Here is a 24,536-nt window from a genome sequence, read left to right as displayed (position 1 = left end):
GCTATAATATGATCTACAAGTGTAAGCCTAGCACTAGGATGAAGGCATTTGAGGTCTCTGTCTTATCAAATTTTTAGCCTGAAAATAAAGCCCCTACATACAAGAAAATATTATATAATTAATAGCCTTTAGAATTACAAATTCTCAATTGTGTATCATAGTGATAAAGTGTTGGAGTTTGGACATTTATCTAAAAGATCTGGGGTTCATGTCTTACACCCTTCGTTCCTTTTTTTTTTTTAAAAGAATGCTGTTATTTTTTAGGATAAATTACATAGTTAGTCTTTAAAGTTTCATATTTCAACAAATCTCGTCGTTCAATTTTAATACAACATTAAAATATAATAATGCACCATCTGAGCCCCACGTAAGGTGTTTTTTTTTTGTTTTTTTTATTTTATCAAAATCATCTATCTTTTACATAATATTAATTATGTTATTCGTACCAAGAATGAAGTTGATGGCTTATAGCTAGACACTTAATTGGATGGAAAATATCATTTTATTATTCAATTTGCATGCCGATGATGGAGCTTTCTAAACCTGATTGAGACAAAAATTTACGTAGGTGACTTAATCAACAAACATAAAAAATTCAACGGATTTGATCGTCATTATTGTGTCACAGTCGCATGACTACATTACATTCAACTACAACAGAAGACTAGGTTTCATACCAAATACTATAAATTGACTGTACAGTATAAATGTCGTTAGTGAGTGTATTTTTAAAATGATCGATCAGGACTGTTAGGATGTTAAGTTATACAATATTTAATTTGTGATATTTTAAACATGTATTTAAAATGATCGATCAGGACTGTTAGGATGTTAAGTTATACAATATTTAATTTGTGAGATTTTAGACATGTATCTTGCTTGGGTATAATAATTATTGATTGTACTACGATATATTTTGGTCTTGTATCTAGTATCTTTTGATCGATTTCTTTAGGTACAACACATTGTGATAAGAAAGTGTCAATTTTTTGTGTTGTCATAACAATTGTGGTTATGTTATATAATTTGTAGTATTTTACACATGAGGGAGAGGGAGAAAAAGTCAAGGAGTAGAGAACAACCTGTTACCTGCTGAGCCCTTTTTTTATTTTATAAATTGATTTAATAAATGGGTGGTCCGGATTATTTACTTTGAAATCCAAGGGTTTGAAATCATGATGCGTACGGTACACCCCCTAATAAGGGGTGTGTACCATAGGACTACCCATTAGAATTACCTATTGGTTACTTGTTTGGAATCCTTATTATGTTCGATGTATAGTTTCCGTCTAAAACTTTGACCTTGCATAATCTCATTCAATTGTAAAGAGTTAATGCTGTTTAGATGCTATTGCTTTGGCAAGATCTATTAGGGTGTAAATGTAACAACCCGATATTTTTATTAATAATAATATCATATAATTAGTATTATTGATAATAAAGATTAATTATTCTTTAATAGGATATACTTATATCAAACATAATTATTCTATTCTAATTATCCTATCTTTTTTTTTTTTTATTTGCATGCATGCATATTACGAAAATTCCTTCCACCTCTCCCTCTCATACTCAGACTCTACTCCCTCTCCCTGATCACATCTCCACTCCTTTTTCGTCCATCTCAAGCCTAGTATTAGAATCCTTTTTAAACTCAACTTTCATCAACTTTTATAAAAATTCCCTTGTATATATCCTATAACCCCGACCCTAGAGCACACCACGCCACTCCCCATATTTCACCAGTCCACAGAGAGAGAGAAATTTGAGAAATATCGAACTCCAATCAATGGAGTTCTAGAGAGAGAAAAAGAGAGAGAGAAAAGTGGGTTTCCTTTCCGAAGCCAATCAAAACCCGAATTGACCATTCCAATCTGTTTCTACCACTCCTAGCATCGCTAAACGTCGATCAATTCGAGCCCAAGGTTCCCCCGATTGAAGAAACCAAATTCATCTTCCCAAAAATTCAAGTTTCGATTTTTAATCAATTCGGCCCGAACCAAGGTAGTATAATTCATTCCAAACACTCCTCTAAGTATATTTAGTGTTTTTATGCTTAACCCAATAGCCCCCGTGGTCCCATGCATCGAAACCGTAGCAAAAAAATCAAAAAAACGCATTCTGGACGCGACCTTGCGGCCGCAACCTTCGGGCCGCAAGAACCAGGCTCGAGTTTGCGGTTCGCTGATCAGCCGCAAGGTTGACCCGGTCAAACCTTGCGTCAGGTTCTGTTTGGTTCCGAACTGACTTTTCGACCTCCCGAACATCGTTTTCGACCCCCGAACTATTTTTCCTAGACTTTTCACACTCCAAAGATCATAACTTGTTAAGATCATATTTTTTTTATTTAATTATCTATTTATTAAATTATTTGTTCGTTATCTATCAAAGTTTACAAACGAAAAATATTTGCGACCTTCCAAACAATGTTTTAACACCCAAACTAATTTTTCCTAGACTTCTTGCATCTCAAAGATGATATCTTGTTAAGAAAATATTTTTTTTATTTAAATTACTATTTATTGTTATTTCTATAGCGTTTTCAATCAAAAATTCTTTACGACCTTATAACCTTATTATAAATGCCCGAATAATTTTATTTAGACTCTCTATATTCTGAAGATGAAATCTTGTTAACAGTAGCATATCTTAAATTGTAAATTATTTATTATCTATTTACTTCACTTTCGGCCACTTTATTTAAACGTCTTTGTTTAAATTAATCCCGTGACCTTCCGGACCCAACTTTTGACACTCGACTAGTTGTATAGGACCTGTAGGACTCTTATTTAGGTCATGATAAATATTCTAATATTTTATCTAATTAATGTATTTTAATTAGTTTTTAATTAATGTATTATCTTAGAATTAATTAAAAATAGCCAAGAAAATTTTCCTTTTAAATTCATTTTAAAACTCTTACTTTATTGTTGACATTGTGACTATACAAGATTAAGGGCAACGGCCCGTTCATAATAAGTTGCGTGGTTACGTTGTTTATTAATTGTTTTAATTATTATTGATTTGTTGTATATTGCATCGATACTTGATTTAAATGTTAGATTGGACCCTAGAGACATGGGGTGGTATGCGAATAGAATTCATTAGACGGTGCTAAGTAATGGATGAATTGAAAAGTTTTATTTCTAGATTGCCTGCAGGCGTGATGTTGAGATTTGTGATGAGATTGAAACTGGCGTGTGTCCAGTGGTGATTTGATAAACTGGCGTGTGTCCAATGATGAGTTGATAAACTGGCGTGTGCCCAGTGCTGGCGTGTGTCCAGTGATGATTTGATAAACTGGCGTGCGTCCAGAGGTGATGGTGAAGTGGTATATAAGATAGGCGAACCCTAGTTGTGATTCAGGCATGATAAGCTTTCCCCTTGTTGTAGTTATTGGGATGCATACTCGGTACATAACTTAGATGCATCTGCGACAGCAAAGGGAAGTGACCTCATGGGACCGAGCATGGCTAGCGGTTGAGGGAGGAAAGATCCCGCGGAGGAGATCTTAGATTTCACGTCAAGTTAATGGATAGTAATGAACTGATTTATGTGGAATAAACTCTGTATTACTTTTTCGCACTATTATTATCCTGCTGCATGCTAACTGTAAAGTAAGAAGGGTAGTTGGGTTGGATTATACTTCGGGGTGAACTCGTTCACTCAGGTACGGATTTCCTGGCTTCCGTGCCAGATTTTGCAGATAATCAAGAAGAGACACCAAATCCCGAAGGTGAACAGTTTTATGCTGAAGAGAACCCAGAGGTGGGAGCTGAGCCAGAATATGCTTGGGATCCGTATCAAACTTAGAGGATGGCTCTGTGATTTTGTTTAGTTTATTACCACAAAGACTATTTTCAGTATTTCTACGATAATTTGTAATAGACGAAACTTTAGGGTGAATTATCCGGTTTGGATTTCGAATTTTAATTTAATAAATTTTTAGAAATTAATATTTAAACCTCCGATTTTATTTTCAAAAATCGGGGCGTTACAGTAAATGCTCTGTCTCTAGCCTCAACCTGTAATGTTGGTCACTTGGCACTATATGATGAAGGCATCATATGTCATTGATGATTGTTCCACTGCCTAATCATTCCTCTTGCACCGTCTGACCATTAATCTATCTATCGTATATACGGGTCGGATTTTGATTGCTTGAACCACTGGCTCAGCATATACCATTAATTTCTTCATTTACAGTTTGAAGCTGATCTCTTATTTTGGTTGTTTAAGGTAATCGCGGAGAATCGGAGATCCAATAGCTATAGAAGCTGCTCGAGGGCATGGAATGCTATAAGATGGAAAGGGAAGAAAGTTTTCGCAACTCAAACAAAGCAGTGAAGATGCCAAATCATTTGGTGGAGAAGAAGAGTAGAATGATTTGATAGCAAAAAAAAAAATGGAGATGTAATTACTAGGCCTATTTGTCCTACAATTGAAATACTTGAATGTAGTCTGTTTTGTTTTGCAAATGTGGTTTAAACCATTAGAGAGGAGAATGTACTCTTATTTATTTGGATGTGAATGATAATTAGCATGAGTTTGGGACTTTATGGTTTTATGATTTTTGTTGTGAATGGATAACTTGGCAATGGATTTTGGCTTGTGAATTGTGATTTATAATGAGAAATGCCCGGCGTGGGCTTGTGCGTAACTTGATGCTATTCATGTTGTTGTTCTTGTTGTACTAACTGAGACAGAGTCATCGGGCTAGGACAAAAATAGGGGAGACTCTGCCGAAATTTTTCCAGAACTTACCTTTCGGATTTGTTTTTAAATTCTACCAAGTCTATACTTCAACTAAAAACCATAATTCCATGTGCTATAAACCAGCATTACTTCCATACTTCTATGTGCTAAAAACCATACTTCCATTTTACATCCATACTTCCATGTGCTTCTAGTTACAATTTCAGAATAAACCAACAAAAAAAAAGAAGCAGCATTACACTAGAAACCTATCATCCATATTTGCTTCAACTAAAAACCTATTATCCACAAGACCAGAGGCACCAATAGTAGCATTAAACTTATAACTACAAACCAGCATTTATTAGGACACGGAGCTGTGTCAAACAAGGACACGGAGCCGTGTCTGACATGCTTGCCATACGGATCAAGAGTTCCATTGCATACCAGAGATTCCATTTCATACAACATTAGAAAAATAACGAAGTGCTAGATTATTACATGGAGCAAAAACTAAAATGCATACATTACCATAAATTAGTTTTTAACAAAATACAAGAAACTCCCTACATCAACAAGCAAGTCATTTTCTACTCTCTGCCGTCATCCTTGCATTCAACATTTCTGTAAAAATCATTAAACCATTTAGTCCCAGATAGAGTCATTCTCATGCTAATCCAAATAAATAAGAGTACATTCTCCTCTCTAATGGATTAAACCTCATTTGCAAAAAAAAAAAAAATACTACATTCCAGTATTTCAATTGTAGAACAAATAGGCCTAGTAATTACATCTCCATTTTTTTGGTTATCAAATCATTCTACTCTTCTTCGCCACCAAATGATTCAGCATCTTTACTGCTTTATTTGAGTTGCGGAAACCTTTTTCTCATTCCATGCCCTCGAGCAGCTCCACAGCTGTTGGATCTCCGATGCTTATTCCACCCATCTGTAAGCATGCTCTCAACAATGCTTCCTCCACCCACCTGCTGCCAATGCTGCAAAGACGTAATTGATGCATGAGCAATAAACTGGCAGCTCTAGTAAACTGAAGAATGACAAAGGGATAAGTAACAAATTCAGCAGCAAACATGCAGCGCAGGAACGTCCAAATCAAAGCAACATTTAGGGCGTAGGTCAACCTAAAATTCCATCATCACAAGCCAAAAACGCCAACAAGCTGAACATAACAGAACCAGAGTTGCAGCACAAGGAAAAGATTACCCAGAAGATTTCCACAATGCAAAAGTGTTTTTGAGTCACAAAAGAATTGAAGAACACATGCATTTTTCTTCTTTCAAACCATTTAGCATACAACTAAACTGCACTACAGTTATTCAAGGAACAAATTAAGCTACTCTCAAAACAGAACTGATTATGAAAACATAAATTGTCACTGTAGTCATTACAACTCTAGATCAAGCATGGAACTTGCACACTTTTTAGCTACTCCAAAAAGAACCAAACAAGAGAGATATGATCAACTTATTTCATGCTAGAATTAGATGATGACCGAACCAAAAATTTCAAATGTTCAAGCCCAGCTGAATATAATGACGATGGCTGAACCAAAAATTTGCATATCAGAAGCATAAATCTTTTGACTGTTGATGCATATAGGAAGCAGAAATCTTATAGTTAGGGTTCGAACCAAAAATCCCCAATTTCACATGCCCTAATTTTTTTAGGTTTGAACAAGTTACAGATAAATTAAAGGCTAAAATTGACTGAAATCGACAACCCAGAGAGAGAGAGAGAAAACGAGACCTCGGTAGTCGGTAATGGCGCCGGTGGTGGCGTCGTTGCTGGCCCAGGAGATTTTTCCTCCTTGTGGTGGTCGCCGGAAGTGGAGGGTGAGGCTGGTGGGAGTCGTCGGTGGTCCTCCTCCTCTTTCTCTCTCCGTTCGTTTTCCAGATGGTGGGTTGTGAGAAATGCCGAAATGGTCTGGTTTTGGGGTTTCAGCTGAAGTTTTTTTTTTTTTAGCAGCTGCTGACATCAGCGTCAGGAACAAAATCGGGAATATGTATCGGGATATGTAGACTTATTGAGTAAGCAACTTGTTTACGGGTAACTGAGCCAATCAGTTGGTGTTCCGGTTTTGTAAAAAAAGAACTTTTTGAAAAAGAAGGCAATTTCAAATTCAAAAATTATGTGTTTACATAAATAATTTTTCTACCAATATGGATCTTGTTTGATATATTTTATTAAGATCTTTTAAACGGTGCAAAAAAAATTAAAAAAATATTTTTTATTTTCATTATATTTGAGTTTGAAATTACCTCCGTTTAAAAAAAAGTTAACTTTTTAAAAAGTGAAACACCTTCTCAACCAACAGGTTAGGTTCCGGTCTAAAGCGTGGACAGAGCTTCTCCTCTTCCCGAGATGCCTTGGAAAGCTCATGTGCAATCCTGAGAAATGCTAAGTGAAAAAAAATATAAACAAAAAAAAGAATTTTAAAGTATACATAAACGGCTTAGATCTGTGAGTGAATCTGAGCCACTCAAGTATATTTAAAGGGTCTTTTTTTTCCATTTTTTTTGTCCCTAGCACAATCCATCTCACATTAGTCTTTGATAAAAAATAAAAAAATAAAAAAAATCTCACATTAGTGTTGAAAAGGAAATGTTATATTTGTAAAAGTAAATAAAAATCGGTGCGAAGATTTTATTTTTCTCATCATTCCATTTTAAAGGGTCATAATTAATTTTTGTTTTTAGAGCTCTTATAATCAAGTTTATGCTCTACAAGATCATAAATAAAGAACAGATACTTAATTATAAGAGTCATAGAGATAGAAATTAAGGGTAGTAATAATGCCAAAACCGTTTTTGGTAGTGCCAAAACTCTAGTGCACAAAAGGCTTGTACCATTTGCACTAGAGTTTTGGCAAAAATTAATGGTACAAACTTTTTGTGCACTAGAGTTTTGGCACCAACAAAAATAGTTTTGGCATGCAAATAGTATAAGCTTTTTGTGCACTAGAGTTCTGGCACCAACAAAAACGGTTTTAGCATTATCATTTTTCAAAATTAATTATGACTCTTTAGGATAAAATAATTAAAAAAATAAAATGTTCGCACTGATTCAAACGGATTTAAAATTAGAGTATTTAATTTTCTAACCATATTTTTAATATATAAACCGTCTAAAAAAATTAAGTGCTCCAATTTTCAATCCATTTAAATCGATGCGAAAATATTAATTTTATAATATTTTTTCTAAAGAATTATAATTAATTTTGTTTCTAAAATTTTTATAACCAAGTTTCTGCTCCACGTATACCGCATAAATCACGAGTGGGGGAGCACTTAATAGAAACGACGCCGTTTGGGTTAGCTACAAGCCTACAACCCTATGGTGAGGGGGATCCCCGAGTCTCACCAAAGAAACCTGAGCGACGAAGAAAAACAGCACCGCCGCCGCCGCCGCTCACATCCTCTCCGTCCGGCCAAATCTAACTAACCATATCTTGCAGTATCTGCTTGCACTGGCTGTACTTTGGAAATCGCAAGACTCTCTCTCTCTCTCTCTCTCTCTGTATGCAAGATCGGGAACGATGGAGAGAAGGAGTGTTATTGAATACTGACTTATTTATTAAAATTACATAGCTTTTGTGGAAGGCTAGACCAAGATTGCTGAACTGAAGGTATTCATTCATTCTGCAATTACCACGACTCCTCCATTTTCACCTATCATGCTTGCTTCCTACCTATATACTTCCTTTTTTTTTGGTTTTTTTTTTTTTTTGCAGCTTATAAGTTATTTCGCAAGGACATTACAAAACTACTGTGTGATCAGAATAAGATGGGGAAAGAAGTGCATTTTCCCTCTAAATTTGCGCTGCAGAAGGTGATTTCGAACCCCTACATTTTGCTTTTCAGATTCCTTCCAGAAAGTTTAATGGCTTACGCAGGAAATTTTGTGGTTTTGCCTTAATTCATGCATTATCTACTTTTCCGGTTTAATTAGCTAAATAACTCTTGTTTTGAAGTTGCAATTGTTGCGTGATTCCTGATTTTATTTTTGCAATGCAAAATTTGTTTAGCGTTGCAAGAGAAACAATAAAGGGGAAGACTACATTTGTCGATTGCCGGATGAAATCCTTGTGATAATTCTCTCTGGCTTGTCAATGAGAGAAGTAGCCAGAACTAGCATCCTCTCAAGAAGATGGAGATATTTATGGACATTTTTCACTGGCATTTTTGACTTTGATGGTTCAGATACACTAATTCGATTCAAATGGAATGAAAAGTCGCTTAAATTTGAAAGGATTAGATTCATAAGGTGGGTGAATCAAGTGTTACGATCACATCAAGGTCCATCTGTGGACGAACTCAAGGTTTGTTTTGACTTGGATAACCACTATAAACCCGCCATTGATGGTTGGATTGAGTTTGCTATGAGGAAGGAAATCAGAAAACTTGAGTTGGATTTAAATGACGACTTTAGTGCTCTCCCTGTACAACGTGAGTTCTATGCTTTTCCATCACATCTGCTCAAGAATTTCACACTTGGTCTCCTAACAACTCTTCGGTTGTCATATGTATCTGTGACTGGAGAGTTTCTCGAGTACTTATTATCTCATGTTCCGTTGCTTGAGGTATTAAGTGTGAAGTTTTCACCAGTTCTGGCATGCTTTAGTGTCTCTGGGCCATCACTGAAGCTGAAGTATCTAGAGATAATCAACTGCAAGAACATGGAAAATCTTGAGATTTCGGCAGAAAATCTCGTGTCATTTAAGTATGACGGGCCAAATTTAGGGATTCCCTTTAAGCACGTACCTCATCTTGTCGAGGTATCATTTGGTATGAAATTTGGCTTGTATGCAGTTAAGTTTCTTCGCAGATTCTCAAGCTATTTCATGCAACTTGAGAGGCTTTCATTATTTCTGGTGACAAAAGAGGTTAGTTAATGTCATGCTCCTTCACTCGTGATTTTGCAGTTCTCTTTTTGTCTTTCCCTTCGGTGGTTTATCAAACACTTGACTTTGCTGGCTGTTAAATCACTGGGATAATGTTGTCCAGGCTCCATTTGTCCTAGATATTCCTGAATTAGGGAATCTCAAGTATTTGGAACTGAAGGTCTCACGCTACAATCGACAAAGCCTCCTTGCTTGCATTCCCCTACTTGATGCGTCTCCCTTGTTGCATGAATTTATACTAAAGGTGAATTCTTTTCCAATTATGATTTAGAACCATGGGATATTTATTGTCTTGTTGATTGATAATGTTGGCACTTTGACATCAAATTCACTGTTTTCCTTTGAGTTCTTTAAACACGATATGCTCCATGGGTCTCTAATTACGTACCTAACAAGAAAATTTCCTTCTCTTAGAAATTTAATTTTTTTGCTTGTCTTCGAAAACATCTTTACTACTATGCTTTGAAGTTCATGGCAAAAGTTGGAGAGAATAACTATTGTTGACATCAATATTGGTCAGAGTTATGGACTTCTGTTATTTTACGTGTCTGGTTGAATAAACTTGTAACCTGTACTAGAAATTGCCCGTGCCTTCAGGCATGGCGCAACACGTTTTTGAACACGACTAAAATAAATTATCGAAGACTTCATTATTCAATATGATTTTGAGTGACCTTAGTTAGGTATGAGCAAACGGATCATGCCTACATCGTCTAATAATGTAAACAACATAAACTATAGACAGACTCATCTTTATCAAAAATAATGTGATTGTCTGATCAACATATTATAAAACAGTAACCATTACAAAACTGAACTTAGACAAATGAAAAGAAACACATGAAAAGCCAATGCAATTCAAACTTCCATTAATCATGAATTGTAGCACCAACACTCCAAAAGGGCGCCGTGTCCACGTATTGGACACGGGGACACGGCGGGGACACGTATTGGACACGCCACATGGCGTGTCCAATAATTTTTATTATTTTTTGAAAGGGGACACGGAGGGGACACAGCTAAGGGTCAAAATGTAATATTTTTAAAATTTTTGGGGGTTAATATGAAATTATTCAAAACATTTGGGTTAAACTGTAATTTTTCCTTTGAAATTTTTTTTTTCAATTTGTGAAATTATTCATATACAATGGTTCGTAATTTTTTTATATATATATGTACATATATTTATTTATTGTTTATTTACACACGTGGCGTGTCCCCCACCGTGTCCGTGTCCGTGTCTCCATTTTGTTAGAATTGCCGTGTCCCGTGTTCGTGTCCGTGTCCGTATCCGTATTTGTGTCCGTGCTACATAGATCATGATCAAACTTATCGTACGTGAATTCTCTGTTAGATTGTCATCCCTTCTAGCCCATAGTCAACCCTTGTCAAATCCCTATCCAATACTTACTATAGTCAAATCCCTATCCAATTCTTATCTCCCTCTAGCAATAGTTGGACTATCTCTCGCAACCATCTTGCTCAGAACTGGAAACTACTGTGTGTGATCCTCATTCACCCATCCACCTTCATTGCCACATTTCTCCTTAGCTCTCTCATGCAGTTTTTTCCATCTGCAACACCAGCCTCCAGCTTCATCTACACCTGATAGAAAAAGCTAATTAACAAAACTAAGAATATTAAGAAACGCAATTGACAAAGGAGTCATTACTTTATCCAACTATATACATTTTAAATTTCTGATGGATCTCATAATCTGATAAATAAAGCTCTCATCAAATTCAACACACCACATAATCAGTTGCTCATCATCCCACCATTGATATTAGTTTTCTCACCTTGCCAAAAAAAAAAAGAGTGCAAATGAGTAAAACAAAAAAGTACAGATAAGGGAGACAGGGAGTTCGCTAGCTAAGAAGAGAGAAAATTGCATAAAAATCAAAGCAATATATACCTCGCTTACATCATGGTTGCTCACAGTCGTGACATTGCCGAACCAGAATAGAGTCTCAACGGGTGTGTCATGTGGTTGACTTGGGTGTGCTACAACTGGATTGGTGGTTCAGGAATTGAACTCATATCATCCTGCCTACCACCAGAATGTGCATAGAGACTCTTATAAATAGAAGAAGATATAGGAATAAAAAAATTAAGATCAATTACCATATTATATGTTTAGCGGCTCTGGCTCATGGCATTAAGCTAAGTGTACTCTTTGCACTTTCAAATCCCTGGTCTTGATTTTGCTTTAGCCACCAACTGTCGAGAAAACAACCACCTATTTAGTCTTCCCACCTAATCCACAGTTAGCATGGTGTGCTCACGGATTGCCAACTGCCATGTGACATTTTGTGAAAGGAGGAATCCAACAAATGAGATTGCAAAAACGATAGAAGGAAAGATTAAAAAAAACTACATTAATTCACTACACACAAAAGAAAAACAGATATAAAACACTGGCCTTCTCTCCTACCGAACAATCAATTGTATTTCAATGACACTACTTGAATTTTATGAAGCAATGACACAGGTGTAAATAGATTTATGGTTGAGCAATTCAGATTGGAGTTATGGAGCAATGACACCACTTGAATTCTACGACGGCATTAGATGGCATGTGAATGCAATCAAGAGAAGACCATAAAAACTCAAATTTTACACCTTTCAATGTCTTTCTTACCACTTTCAGTATGCTCCTAGTAGTTTCCCATGCACAAAGTTTGTAAAGGAAAAAATAATTATTAGTGATACAATGCTAACCTTTTGTTGTATTTTTATTCAAAACTAAAATGAAATCAAAGAAGATCTATATCAGTTAAATTGAACAAATACGCTAAAGTAAATTGCTAAATAAATTGTGAACAAAAAGTGTGTTTGGGTCTTAAATCTACTCCATGCATAGCACGGGAAATCGACTCACACATCTTGAAATTGAATTAATTGACTCATCCTTCATGTAGAGCGTGTGAAAAGAAAAAGAAAAGAGTATTGACACATAAAAGTACGATAAGTACATCAAAGAGGCTTACCCTGAAGTTGATCAGTGATTACGAGAGCAACAAAGAAATGTTTAGCTAAAAGGAACAATTATGTAAAGAAGAGAAAGATGATAGATTGGTTTCCATTTGAAACATTTCATCAGGAGGACCGAGTATGGAAGACTTATGGAAGATTATTACAGAAGAATTCAATTTCTCGTTTGATTGTTTTCCAAATGGAAACAATTATGGAAGATTATTAGGCAATATACAATAGAGGCTATGTAAATCATGGCCTCATGGATGGTATACGTAAATCATGGCTTGGTTTTCAAATGGGAACAATTTTTTTTTTCTTGAATATTGTCTTTACGTAAATCATGGGCGGTCTACGTAAATTAAGGGATATTAGATGCACATTATATTTCATATTAACTTTCCATTTACTACTCTATTTTATTCCCAAAATATGCGAAGTATTTACGAAAATGCCAGGGTTGAATCAAGGGTGGAGAAATATGCAGAGAAATGTGTGTTAAATCCAACGGTCAAGAATTATGTAGGGAAAATATGTGGGCCACCACACCGACGCGATTTGTATTATAGATGCCTTGGCTTTCAGATGGGAACAATATTTTGTTTTGAATATTGTCTCTACATAAATCATGGGTGGTCTACATAAATTAAGGGATATTAGATGCAAATTATATTTCATATAAACTTTCCATTTACTACTCTGTTTTATTCCAAAAAATGCGAAGTATTTACGAAAATGCCAGGGTTGAATCAGGGGTGGAGAAATATGCAGAGAAATGTGTGTTAAATCCAATGGTCAAGAATTATATAAGGAAAATATGTGGGCCACCATACCGACGCGATTTGTATTATAGATGAGGTACGTAATTAGACCAGAGGTACTGATTTGGTGGTAGGTTGGACCTGTAGTTCAGGTTAATTTGAAACCTTGATGTTTACTGATGCCCTGATGTTTGGTCAACCACTTCATTTTTTTCTCTTTCCGGTAAATGAATTTCGTAAAACCAACAGCAAGGCTTACAGCTACTCTACGCATACCCCGGGCTCCAGAAGAAAGATTTCTCCAGCTAAATAAACAATAGAACCAACACCTGTCAACCACATATGCTAAGAACCAAATACACATTTGCAGTGATATAGAAGGGCTCCAGAAGAAAGATTTCTCCAGCTAAAGAAACAATAGAACCAACACCTGTCAACCACATATGCTAAGAACCAGATACACATTTGCAGTGATATAGAAATGCGACAGCTTCTAAACAAAGTCCATAAGATGACCTGAATCTAAAGGTCCGAGATATTGGAAGATATATTCCTACCAAGCACAGCTGCCCGTTAGCTGTAGGGCCTTTAAACATTCTCCAAGAGCTTAGCATTGCTATGATGCCATTTTCAGCCTTAGCAATAACAGTAACAGATCCATGGACTTGTTCTAAAAAAAATTCAATTTTCACCATCCGCAAGTGATATATGGACCATGCCAATGAAAGCTCAAACACTGAGAATTTAAGTGTTTGTGAGCTGCACTATTGAATAACCCAGTCTCTTTCAGCCTCCAGATTCATGGGAAAACCTGATCCAGAAAATACCTCCATAGATGAGAAGAAAAACCAGTCAAAGAACAGATGGTTATTGGATTCAGTTCATGACTCTGAACACAAACAGATTCACTCAGAATACCCCACTTAGCCACTATCTTTAGTGACTAGTTCAGATTGAAATCATAACCAATTGGATGAAGGCTCATCTAGTACCATTATGCTTGGACCAAATCAACCTATTCCAAGGAACTGCAGCATGCCGTGCTGTGCACTGTTCTCACAGCATCCCAAGCTGATTTGTGGAAAATCTTCTCTTAGAAGTGGGAATCCAGACAATTCTATTAAACTTGCTAGATGCTAGTATCAGGTGAGAAGGATGGATGGGTGTTGGAAATGATTCTCTGAATCACCCTATTCCTAGCTTGCTATTTCAAAGTCCCTTGGAGAATAATATCAGAATCTTTAGCCTCAAAAAATTTGCCCAGATTATGTCTATCAAAGGTTGTCCCAAACCTTCCAGACAGTAAAGTCAAACTCATGCACCAAACCAACAAATATGTGGTCTTTGGAGTGGTTTGCATTCAGATACATGTTTGTCCACTTGTTTTGTCAGAATGGAATGGCGGTTGAGGAGAGAGGTGAGGCTTTCACTGTTCTCTTTACGGGGTTTCCAAATGGTCTGGTCGGGCAAGAAACGGCAAGAATTTTCACATGGTGTTTGGTATGAGGATTTTCATCGAAGTCAGAGGGGGAAGGTGATGGAATTTTTGTGTTATACGGAATTGAAGGGGGAGATTCTTAGAAGTCAAGACGCATTAGTTGCACAAGTAAGCTAGATTTTGCATTCCGGAATCTCTGTATGGGGATGGATGGATAGGGTCAAGTTCTGCTGGATTTTGGAAACTGTGGGCAGTTGAATAAAAGATTTACAGAGGAAGAATTTTGTTTCAGATGCCAATTAGAAGAAGTGTGATGCGGTGGTGAAGCCTTCCTCTGTTGCGGTGTTTGGGTGGGAGGTTAGGAGAGTTGGATGCGCTGGTATTGGAGGCCAAGGCTGTTGCGGACTGCATTGATAGTGTCATCTATTGGGTAAGTTTATGACAGTAGCAGCGGGTTGCATTGGAGAAGATGGCAGTGCCACATCCTGCTCTACCTAGACTCCTTAAAAAGGGATTATGGCACTTGACCAGCCAACATGCCTACATACTTTGCCTAATAAGTTGTACGCTGAAGTAATATAAATTGTGGTTGAATTACAATAGCGAAAGTGATTGTCGAAACAAAATTCAACTGATCTTATGGGGTTCTGGTTCACTTTTAAAAAATAAACAAAACAAAATTAATTCTTGGAAAACCTGCATAACACTCGTGGTCCAGAACATACACCATAAACACAATGACAAGATCAAACCTATATGAACATCTATAGCATGTCCAAGTTCTGTTTAGCTTAACATAATATACACCATTGTCCTTGAAATACTCCCTAACTTGTCTCAGTGAAAGTTCTTGTTGAACTTTCATCACATTGACACTAACATATTCCATGTAGTCCAAGCTTTGCACAAAACACTTTGATTCGTCATGGCATTCATAAGCTATCATGCATCAACACCTGAAAATGATAAACAATGCGTTAGCCATAAGACTTGTGAATACAGGTCATATTCTTATTAGGGTTTTGATGTAAAAGAAAAAATGAAAATCTAAAAGAAATTCCATAGAACATTTTCTGAGCATATGAACTAACCATTGTGAATGTTTTACAAAAATTTCTGAATATTATTGTGGAAGTGTATCTTTTTGTATCTAAGTGTATCTTTTTTGTATCTCTATTTAAGGTGTAGATTAGGTGTAATCGTAGCGTGATCATATTTGTATCTTTCTAATTAAGGTGTAGATTAGGATAGATTTTTCTAGTCACGATTTAAACCTAGTGTTTAGGTCTTTGTAATTCATTCAGTAATATTGAGTAATACAGTTTCTGTTCTCTCCTTTGTTTATTATCATGGTATCAAAAGCCTTCTTCTCAGTCGATCCTGCAACCTCTGTAACCCTTTGCATCAACCAGTCTCTCTTCTCTCTCTCTCTCTCTCTCTCTCTCTCTCTCTCTCTCTCTCTCTGTGCATCCATCAGTGTTATTAGCAGCAAAAAAAACCATCAATCACATATCGCCGCCGATCGCCGACTACGAACAACCAATGACGAACACAGCCCAACATATCGCCGAGCTCTGGCAACCCTCCTGTGCCTTCTCCGACCTCCGATGACCAACACTGCACCTCTACAACCTACGATCTGTGAGTTCTGACCCTCCACGACCTCCGACAACCTCTTACAGCCATCGTCGGATCTTCTGCAATCTCCGATGATCATCGCCGACCACCACCCAGTTGCCGGGGTGTTGGGTTTTTATTATGTGCTTTTTTCATTGTTTTCCGGTCATTTAATCTTCTCAGTTCTCCGTGGTTCTATAGAGGGGCACGTGCTCTAATACAATTCCGATTAAAAAAGAGGTTGTTGCAGGCCTCTTAGCTTAGTCATCCAATTTGTTAGAACTTACATTTGTTGCAATGAGTCCATGGCTAGTTTGTGTTCACAATAAAACAAGTTAGAATGCATTAGGTGTGACAGGGGATTACATGAACCTGAGAGAGAGAGAGAGAGAGAGCATCATACATCCCTGGTATTTTTATCATTTCATTTCTGTTATATACTTGATACTCTTATGGTGTTCTCGCCATGTACAACTTATGATTCTATTATTTCATTGAGATATGAACTTGTTGGAGTATTATTGTTCTGGAATCATATATTGAAACTTCACCTTTCCTTCAGTTTTTGCCATTGTGTTTGGTTTCGATTGGCAAAGGGAAACAATTTTCAGAAAGTAAAGAAATCGGCAGTATACAGGAAAAGAAATGTATGAGAAAACTTCAAAGAGTAAATGAACTCTGCTCCTATCTACCTCTCGGCTACACATTTTAACGAACAGGACTGGCAACAAAGATAAAAAGAAAACAAAAAGTTGACAGGATGCCAACTACACCCACCCAAACATAGTGTATGAAACCCTACAAAAATTACCCTAAAACTCGCTCAAAACACCTAAATATTTCTCCGGTGGCCCACTGGCACCACCTCCAATCTATACTCACTCTAGCGCCTTAACCATCCGCTGCAAGTGCCGCCGCATCTACCACTGATTCGGTTGTCTAAAACTGCCTGAGCGTTAAAGTTGGGGAGACCCATCATTTCGAATGGCCTTTTTCCGCCCGTTCTCATGTGTCCTTTTTCCTTATATCATATGTTCGTTTACTCTCTCTCTCTCTCTCTCTCTCTCTCTCTCTCTCTCTCTCTCTCTCTCAGCTTGTTAAGCCCTCTGAACAAGTAACTTGTGTTAAATCCCAATCATAATGGGTTTTCCTTGTATTGATTCATCCCCTCCATGCTTTGAACCCTATTCATTCACCTTTTTTTTGCCCATTCTAATTGCAAGCAAGTTCAATAAGAAGCATGGATATGGACACAAAACATGGACATGATAGGACACACATGCGGACATGTCAACTTTCCAAAATTTAGGGTAGGGATACTTTGAGCACATGTTGATTACATGAATTAGAGCTCATAGATGAACAAACACATTTTCCCTACCAAATCAGGGATAAAAACCAAAAATATTACTGACGTTATGAACAAAAACATTTTAACCCTTCCAAACCTTTTTAAATTGTTCGATGACCTCCCATCGATTAAAAGAGTAAGATAGGAAAATTGGATATAAATTTTGGCAGTCAGAGCGTGTTGGACACGGATACGTGAGGTTGATGGAGGTGCGACGTGCCACTGCTTCTTAGGCATGGGAACTGTAAAAATGAAACAAGACAACAATCTCCCTAAGTTATTTGTGAGAAAACCTCTTCTGCTATGCTCGGGTGCTTGGTTGAGTTGTTACCAGTGGCTGAGCCAGGACTTTAGGTTAGAAGGAGCACAATAAGCTAAAGAATGGTGATGGGGCACATTAAGCTAAAGAGCCGCAGCAGACCAAGAAATACAAGATATGGGAAAACTTGAAATTTTATTTTACACAATCTACAACAATGAGATATTACTAGGCTTAGCTATTCATTACTAAGCGAACAAGTTTCTAGTGTATGCTTTTACAAAAGTAGGGGTGGACAAAGAAGGAGGCTTATCACTGCTCCTGGTTGCAGGGCACAGTAAGAAAGCTTTTTCCTGGGAACATTAATAGAAAAGAAAGAGTTCCTGTTCCTTCGTTTTCCATTGAATCCATCCTTGTCTGTTGAAAGAGAGAATGCAGTAAACAGGTAGCTACACCCGCCCCGGCATAGAGTGGAAAATCTCCGTGAACTTTTTCCAAAAGGAGACCTTGATTGATTTAGGTGGTCGCACTAGCAAAATTCTATAGGATAGATATATAGATTCTTTTTCACATAAGGGGTCTTAGCATAATTACCAAGAAAGTGAGTGGCAAGTGACCCTACTGGGTCCTTAGCTCCCTCCACCCCCTGGTTATTGTTTTTTTTGTACACTTCCCGTCTACCTACTGTTGAAAATGAATTAAACTTCCTTCCATTGCTCTCTCATTAGAGTTTTTCTTTTGTGTTCCATTTCCAGGTTGGTTCCCGAAGATCCACTTCCCCCGCACAGGAGGTATTCCTCTTTAATTCTACTTTATTTCCTATTCTGAATCATCACTTACATGATTGCATCACGAATCTTTGATGCATATTGCGTGAGTTTCTTTGACTTTTTGAAGTAGATTCTTATGATTTGCAGAGTCTAGCAACGATGTTTAAAAGAGTGTTGGGATATACTACCAGGAAGTATCAATACCTGAAGGTGGTGGAACTGGTGGGGTCTATAGGGTCCGCAGCTGTTGAGTTTATCACGTTCATGCTTGAGAATGTTGCATCACTTGAGAAGCTTATTGTAAATCCTTGCATAGCATGGAATGCACGAATTTCACCTGAGTGTGAGCTCCAGTACATTCCGGAAGAATTATTAGCAAGAGAGCATGCTATGAAGCTGGCGGCGGAACTACCTCTGGGGGTTGAATTTGTGATACTTTAACGCTAAATTACCATGGATATTACAAACAAGTAGCCTTTGACAGAGCTAAATGGAAAAAAAAAGATTTATGTAGCCGTCCCCCATTGATTAGGACATAAGGCTCAGTTTGATTGTGGTGATGTAAATTGCGACTAGGTGGATGTTGGTAATGAGTTTATTATGTTGTGACTGGTAAAACATGTTATGTTTCTTGGTGTAAGAATACATCATTGGGAGATTGGTTTCCCACACTACCCCGGTTCTGGTTCAGGAAATAGCCATTGCGACTTTTAGCATTTTTTTGTATCTTGTTCTTGATTGTATTGGTCTTTGGGGGGAAAAGGGAAGGGGGGAGGAAGGAAGAGATCCAGAGTCTCTCTCTCTCTCTTGATTGTATTGGTCTTTGGGGGGTAAAGGGAAGGGGGGAGGAAGGAAGAGATCCAGAGTCTCTCTCTCTCTCTCTCTCTCTCTCTCTCTCTCTCTCTCTGGAGCTCTGGAGCTCTCTGGAGCTCTCCATTGGATTATAAGCAATTAAAATCACAAAAATCCCATTCTTTTCCAAGCCATAAAAGTTGACATCCCACCAAAGCTACCCTTGGAATCTAGCGTTCTCTCCTTGTAAATCATTCAATATCTTTATCACGACTCCTAAAATCTTGGACATAGCTGATTTCCATAACTGATTCTACTAGCAAATGTGCAACAAACTACAATTGAATGGAGCTCCAAGCAAGGACAGCACTTGCTATGCGGTTCTATCATTGAGGATTTCTCAGAGTGTATGTCTTGAGATATTGGCACTGCCTAGAAGAAAAAGGAGAATTCCTCGGGTTTTAAATAAAGAAACACCAATTGTCGTTGACGTTATGTCGCGGTTTCATCATTGAGAATTTTCCGATTCTCGCACTTTCTTGCATGTAAAGAAAAAATATTCAGAATTTTTTTCGTCTCACTATAGAATGAAAAAAAAATAAAAGAAGAGAATTTTTAAGTTTTCAAATAGAGAAAATCACTTGAAATTTGTCTGTTTATCATCGGTTCTATCATTGATATTTTCTCAGAGGTTAGAATTATTAAACTTTGAGTTAGAAAATCCCCCGTTCAATGAAATGATAAGTTCTGTCTTCGTCTTTTTTGAGTCTACTAATTGCTTGGAAATTTCTCATCTTTAGCAATTGAGAAATTCTCATAAAAAATATTTTGATAAGAGTTACGCAAGTCTCATGCGGGCAATTTCAAAAAAACTTTTATTATCTTATAAAGTTGAAAAAATCTCATTAATCATGTATTTTCAAACATTGGCCTGCATATGAGATTTGCATAATTGGGGATGTTCATCCCTCTGTCTTGCTCCTGGTGTTTGCATCATTGGGATGTCTTTGATGGCTGCTAGGTTTAAACATTTATTAACTTTTGCCGGTAATTAATCACCCATTGGTAAGTCATTTAGTCTCTCACATTGTATCTCATGGTGATTTATACTATTAGCCTATTAAATTTTTGGAAAATCTTGAATCTGTTTTCACAAACAGGGTATACCCAACTATGTACTGCTGATTTTGTTTTCTGATTTTAGATTTTATTTTGACGTATAGTTGTTGGTTTCTAACTTTTTTGTTTGTTTTTTTTTTTTCAGAAGTAAATTTCATTCCAATAAGCTCAGCCATTACAAGGTTTCGGTCCTAATCCATTGACCCGAACTTGTACGCCCGAGCCACAAAATACAAGATACATCAATGGAATGCAAAAAGGAAAACTTCCATCCAATATCACAACGCGGGCACACAAACCTCTACACGAACCAAACCACGTCCGCCAAGTGGAGTTGTAGACATGCAATAATAAGAAGAGAACAAATTATATACACCGACGGCATAAACATCTATTCATTCCAAATTAATTACATTTGTTCCAGGGAATAGCATAGCTTCAAGCCAGAGGACGTCACACCCCATCCAAGGATATGCTCTCCATTAAGGCCACGCCGGCAGCTCAAGGCACGAACGGGGCGAGTGAAAAGCAGGATTCCGGTTCAATGCCGCAAGCAGGAGTAGTGCAGGACACTACTCTGGGGTGAGTCCCCGTTGCCACGGGGGACTCTGGACGCAAAGAGTGAAACACCGGCCAAACTGTGCAAACAAGCGAACGCCGATGAAACCTCAGCGGCCACGGCGAGCACAGGAAAACACTCTGAAAATCAACCAACCCAACTGAAACCTAAGTAAAAATAAATATAGACAACTGAAAGGTAAAGAAATTTATTAGTCCACCAGCACCCCCCATATTGGGAAAACCAAATCGGAAACCAACGCTACGAAGGCCGCCGCCAGTAGAGCACAAAACCCCGTCTTCCATCTTGCCGGTTATTGGCCACACCGCCACCCGCAACTCACAGGATCCGAGGAAGGGAGGAGGAGGATCCAGACTGGGCCGAGGTCTAATCTGGAAACGAGAGGCAATTAGATTCGAACTTCAGTGCAAAAACCTCCATGGAGACTCATCAGAAACACGCCGCCGCTGGAGATTTTGACGAAGACAATATTTCACTCTTCCAAGTATCAAGTATGCTGTAACACGAATTGAATTACTAGAATAGAGAAGTCATTTGATTGTCTTCTTTTCTCTGACAACTGACAGTAGCTAGCATGATTTACTGGCATGATTCCCTTCTTATCTGCACAATTAAAGAAACATCAGCTCTAAAAGTGAGAAAAGAGAAAAAAACGAAAAAGAGGAATGCACCATAAACAATTACATTTATGCACCACAAGCTATTAGGAAAACTTGTTACGTTACAGGCATGAAGAAATCATCGTAGAACTTGTTAGAAACTAAACTAGCCAAATCTACATTCAAGATCCTTGGAAGTTTCGGTAACCATCATCCACATCAAATAAAGTTTTGAGTGCAAAAGAAAATGTTCTATCAAAAATATTCTACCCAGGGCTACCTCTTGGGAACTAGTTGACAAATATTCTTTGAGGCAATAAGGCAGCTACTGAACACATGAACTGTGAAAAATATTTTATTCTTCCAGAAGCTATAATAAGGGAGCCATGTATAGAACTTCCAAGTCTTAAACTGAAGTTCAAAGGGGATACATTAGCAGTTTTCAGAGTATAGTCAGCATGTCATTTACTGTTGAATTCAAACCGTATGAATGCTAAAAGAACTAATCATGGCCATAGGTACCCACACATATCAAAAATAGCTTAAAATGACTACCTTAAATGTTTTGTAGAGAAGGTTTCTCTAACCGTTTCCTTCAATAGGAATTATAATTTTCTAAAATGACTGGATAGGTACGACGGGCTTACAAAGACCTAGAAATTAAGTATTTGTAAATAAACAAATACGGAATACCAGAACCATCCTAAAATGAACTTCAAATGCAGTCTTTACGTGGTATATGACGAAAGATGTATATCATCCACTGGTCCAAATCATAGAGCGCAAGAATCGAGAGCGATGAAGATGACATAAACCTAACACAACTTCAAATGGAGTTTTGGTGGCAAACACATCAATAAGTTCAAATGTAAGAGTTCAATTAACTGAATCTCACCTACTGAAAAAAGATGGCCTTTCACAAGAAAACTATACTAAGTTAACACGCGTGTCAGCTTACTGATGAAGATTCTGCATATAGTGACCTATATCATAAGGATAAGGCTCTGGGGCCCACGCTGAGGCGGTGAAGACTCCAAAGAAGGCCCAGCATCAGCATAGGGAGAACCAACTCTCGAAGCAAACTGAGAAATCACTTTCCAAGAGGTATCTCCAATTATATCCGAGCTTAAAACAATTGTCGGCCTATAATGCCCAAATCTCCAATCATTTTCTGCATCGTATCCCAATCAGTTTTAGAGACCACCCGAATGCGAATGACATGTTCCATTTCGATTATCAATTGCGCTCGAATGTCATCAAGATCTTGATTTAGAGCATTTTCATTTTCTATCCCTATTGCCTTCATCTTGGATTCCAGCTAATCAAGCTCTTTCTCGATACATTTACTGTCAAAATCTTTCTTTCCCTTCTCAATAGTTTCCAACATTTTCTCCTTGTCATTCGTGTATATCCGATAAACATGCATGACAGGGAGATAATGTTTATACACGAATGACAAGGAGAAAATGTTGGAAACTATTGAGAAGGGAAAGAAAGATTTTGACAGTAAATGTATCGAGAAAGAGCTTGATTATCTGGAATCCAAGATGAAGGCAATAGAGATAGAAAATGAAAATGCTCTGAATCAAGATCTTGATGACATTCGAGTCAGTTGATAATCGAAATGGAACAAATCATTCGCATTTGAGTGGTCTCTAAAGGTGATTGGGAAACGATGCAGAAAATGATCGGAGATTTTGAGCATTATAAGCCGACAATTGCTGTAAGCTCGGATACAATTGGAGATACCTCCTAGAAAGAGATTTCTTAGTTTACTTCGAGAGTTGATTCTCCCTTTGTTAATGCTAGGTCTTCTCTGGAGTCTTCACCGCCTCAACATGCGCCACCATTGAGGCCAAAACTCCATTCATTGTCATGCATGTACATTTCATAACTTTAGGAACATAAGTTGCTACTCATAATTCTCGTCAGTGAGAAAGAAGAAAGGAAAGTAGAGAAAAAATAAAATAAATGATCATACACAGTTATCTTTAAATTGTCAAAGCTAAAGCAAAACCCATACCATTTCTAAAGACCCCTAACTAATGACCATTTACCATACTTACCCACACAGCATTTCCCTCACTACAAACCCAACTTCAAAAATCAACAATCTCTCTCTTTTCCCATTCTCGTTTTTTCTTCTGATTCTCTCTAATCTCTCCCACCTTATATCTCATTTTTGCTTTTTCTTCCGGTTATGTGTGATCTCTTACGTCCAAATTTATATCTCATACTCTCCTTACATAGAAGTTTACTCACCTTGTAATAGTTCAAAAAAACCAACACTTGTCCACTCAATAACTAATTTTGTCATCTTCTTCTCTTTGTTTCTATAGCTTACAGCAAATATACACATGATGATCAACATACATTTACACACCAGTCTTCACACTCCACCATCAGCACACACCTCTCCTTAAAGTATTCCACGTGCACAACACACCCACGCCAGTTTTTTTTCTTTTCTTTTTGCCTTATACAAAAAAATACACTGAAATAGTAGAAGTGATTATATTGGTAGTATACAAATTATTTCAACTATAATTCGGGTATTACAGATTCAGTCTGAGTTTCCAAAGTTTTACCTTCCGATGGCGAAAGGCCCAATTCACTTCTTATATCCTGCAAATGATAGAATGGTCATATGATAAGTATG

At 37.3% G+C, this 24,536-nt stretch overlaps 2 protein-coding genes across 15 annotated transcripts in view; one reads left to right on the top strand and one right to left on the bottom strand.

Annotated features, from left to right (window-relative positions):
* The window catches only part of LOC131310370 (uncharacterized), a 54,511-nt gene that overhangs the window by 24,500 nt on the left and 5,475 nt on the right, over nucleotides 1-24,536 (bottom strand). For 2 of the 12 annotated variants that reach the window (XR_009195187.1, XR_009195185.1), the window contains one exon: nucleotides 20,947-21,881. Coding sequence is in view for 2 of the 12 variants with exons in the window: in XM_058337356.1 (XP_058193339.1) it covers nucleotides 21,425-21,649; nucleotides 21,796-21,881; nucleotides 24,466-24,502 (348 nt within the window). In the remaining 10 variants the exon portion in view is untranslated. Of the gene's footprint in view, nucleotides 1-20,946; nucleotides 21,882-22,772; nucleotides 23,153-24,465; nucleotides 24,503-24,536 lie in introns of those variants that run through there. The other 10 variants (XR_009195191.1, XR_009195184.1, XR_009195189.1 and 7 more) reach the window with 10 other exon arrangements.
* On the top strand, nucleotides 8,069-19,510 carry LOC131310353 (F-box/FBD/LRR-repeat protein At1g13570-like). 3 transcript variants are annotated; one of them, XM_058337337.1, is made up of 6 exons: nucleotides 8,069-8,340; nucleotides 8,446-8,543; nucleotides 8,740-9,597; nucleotides 9,719-9,859; nucleotides 18,773-18,808; nucleotides 18,935-19,510. In XM_058337337.1, exons 2-6 carry the CDS (start codon nucleotides 8,499-8,501, stop codon nucleotides 19,226-19,228), a joined length of 1,374 nt encoding a protein of 457 aa, XP_058193320.1. In that variant the 5' UTR covers nucleotides 8,069-8,340; nucleotides 8,446-8,498; the 3' UTR covers nucleotides 19,229-19,510. The 3 variants fall into 3 exon arrangements, with proteins under 3 accessions (XP_058193320.1, XP_058193321.1, XP_058193322.1); XM_058337338.1 differs by having other exon boundaries at nucleotides 8,079-8,340; nucleotides 18,942-19,135; XM_058337339.1 differs by having other exon boundaries at nucleotides 8,079-8,340; nucleotides 18,918-19,033.

This window comes from Rhododendron vialii, chromosome 12a (genome assembly GCF_030253575.1).
Source record: "Rhododendron vialii isolate Sample 1 chromosome 12a, ASM3025357v1".
NCBI classification, from domain to species: domain Eukaryota; kingdom Viridiplantae; phylum Streptophyta; class Magnoliopsida; order Ericales; family Ericaceae; genus Rhododendron; species Rhododendron vialii.
This window is presented reverse-complemented; position numbering and strand designations above follow the sequence as displayed.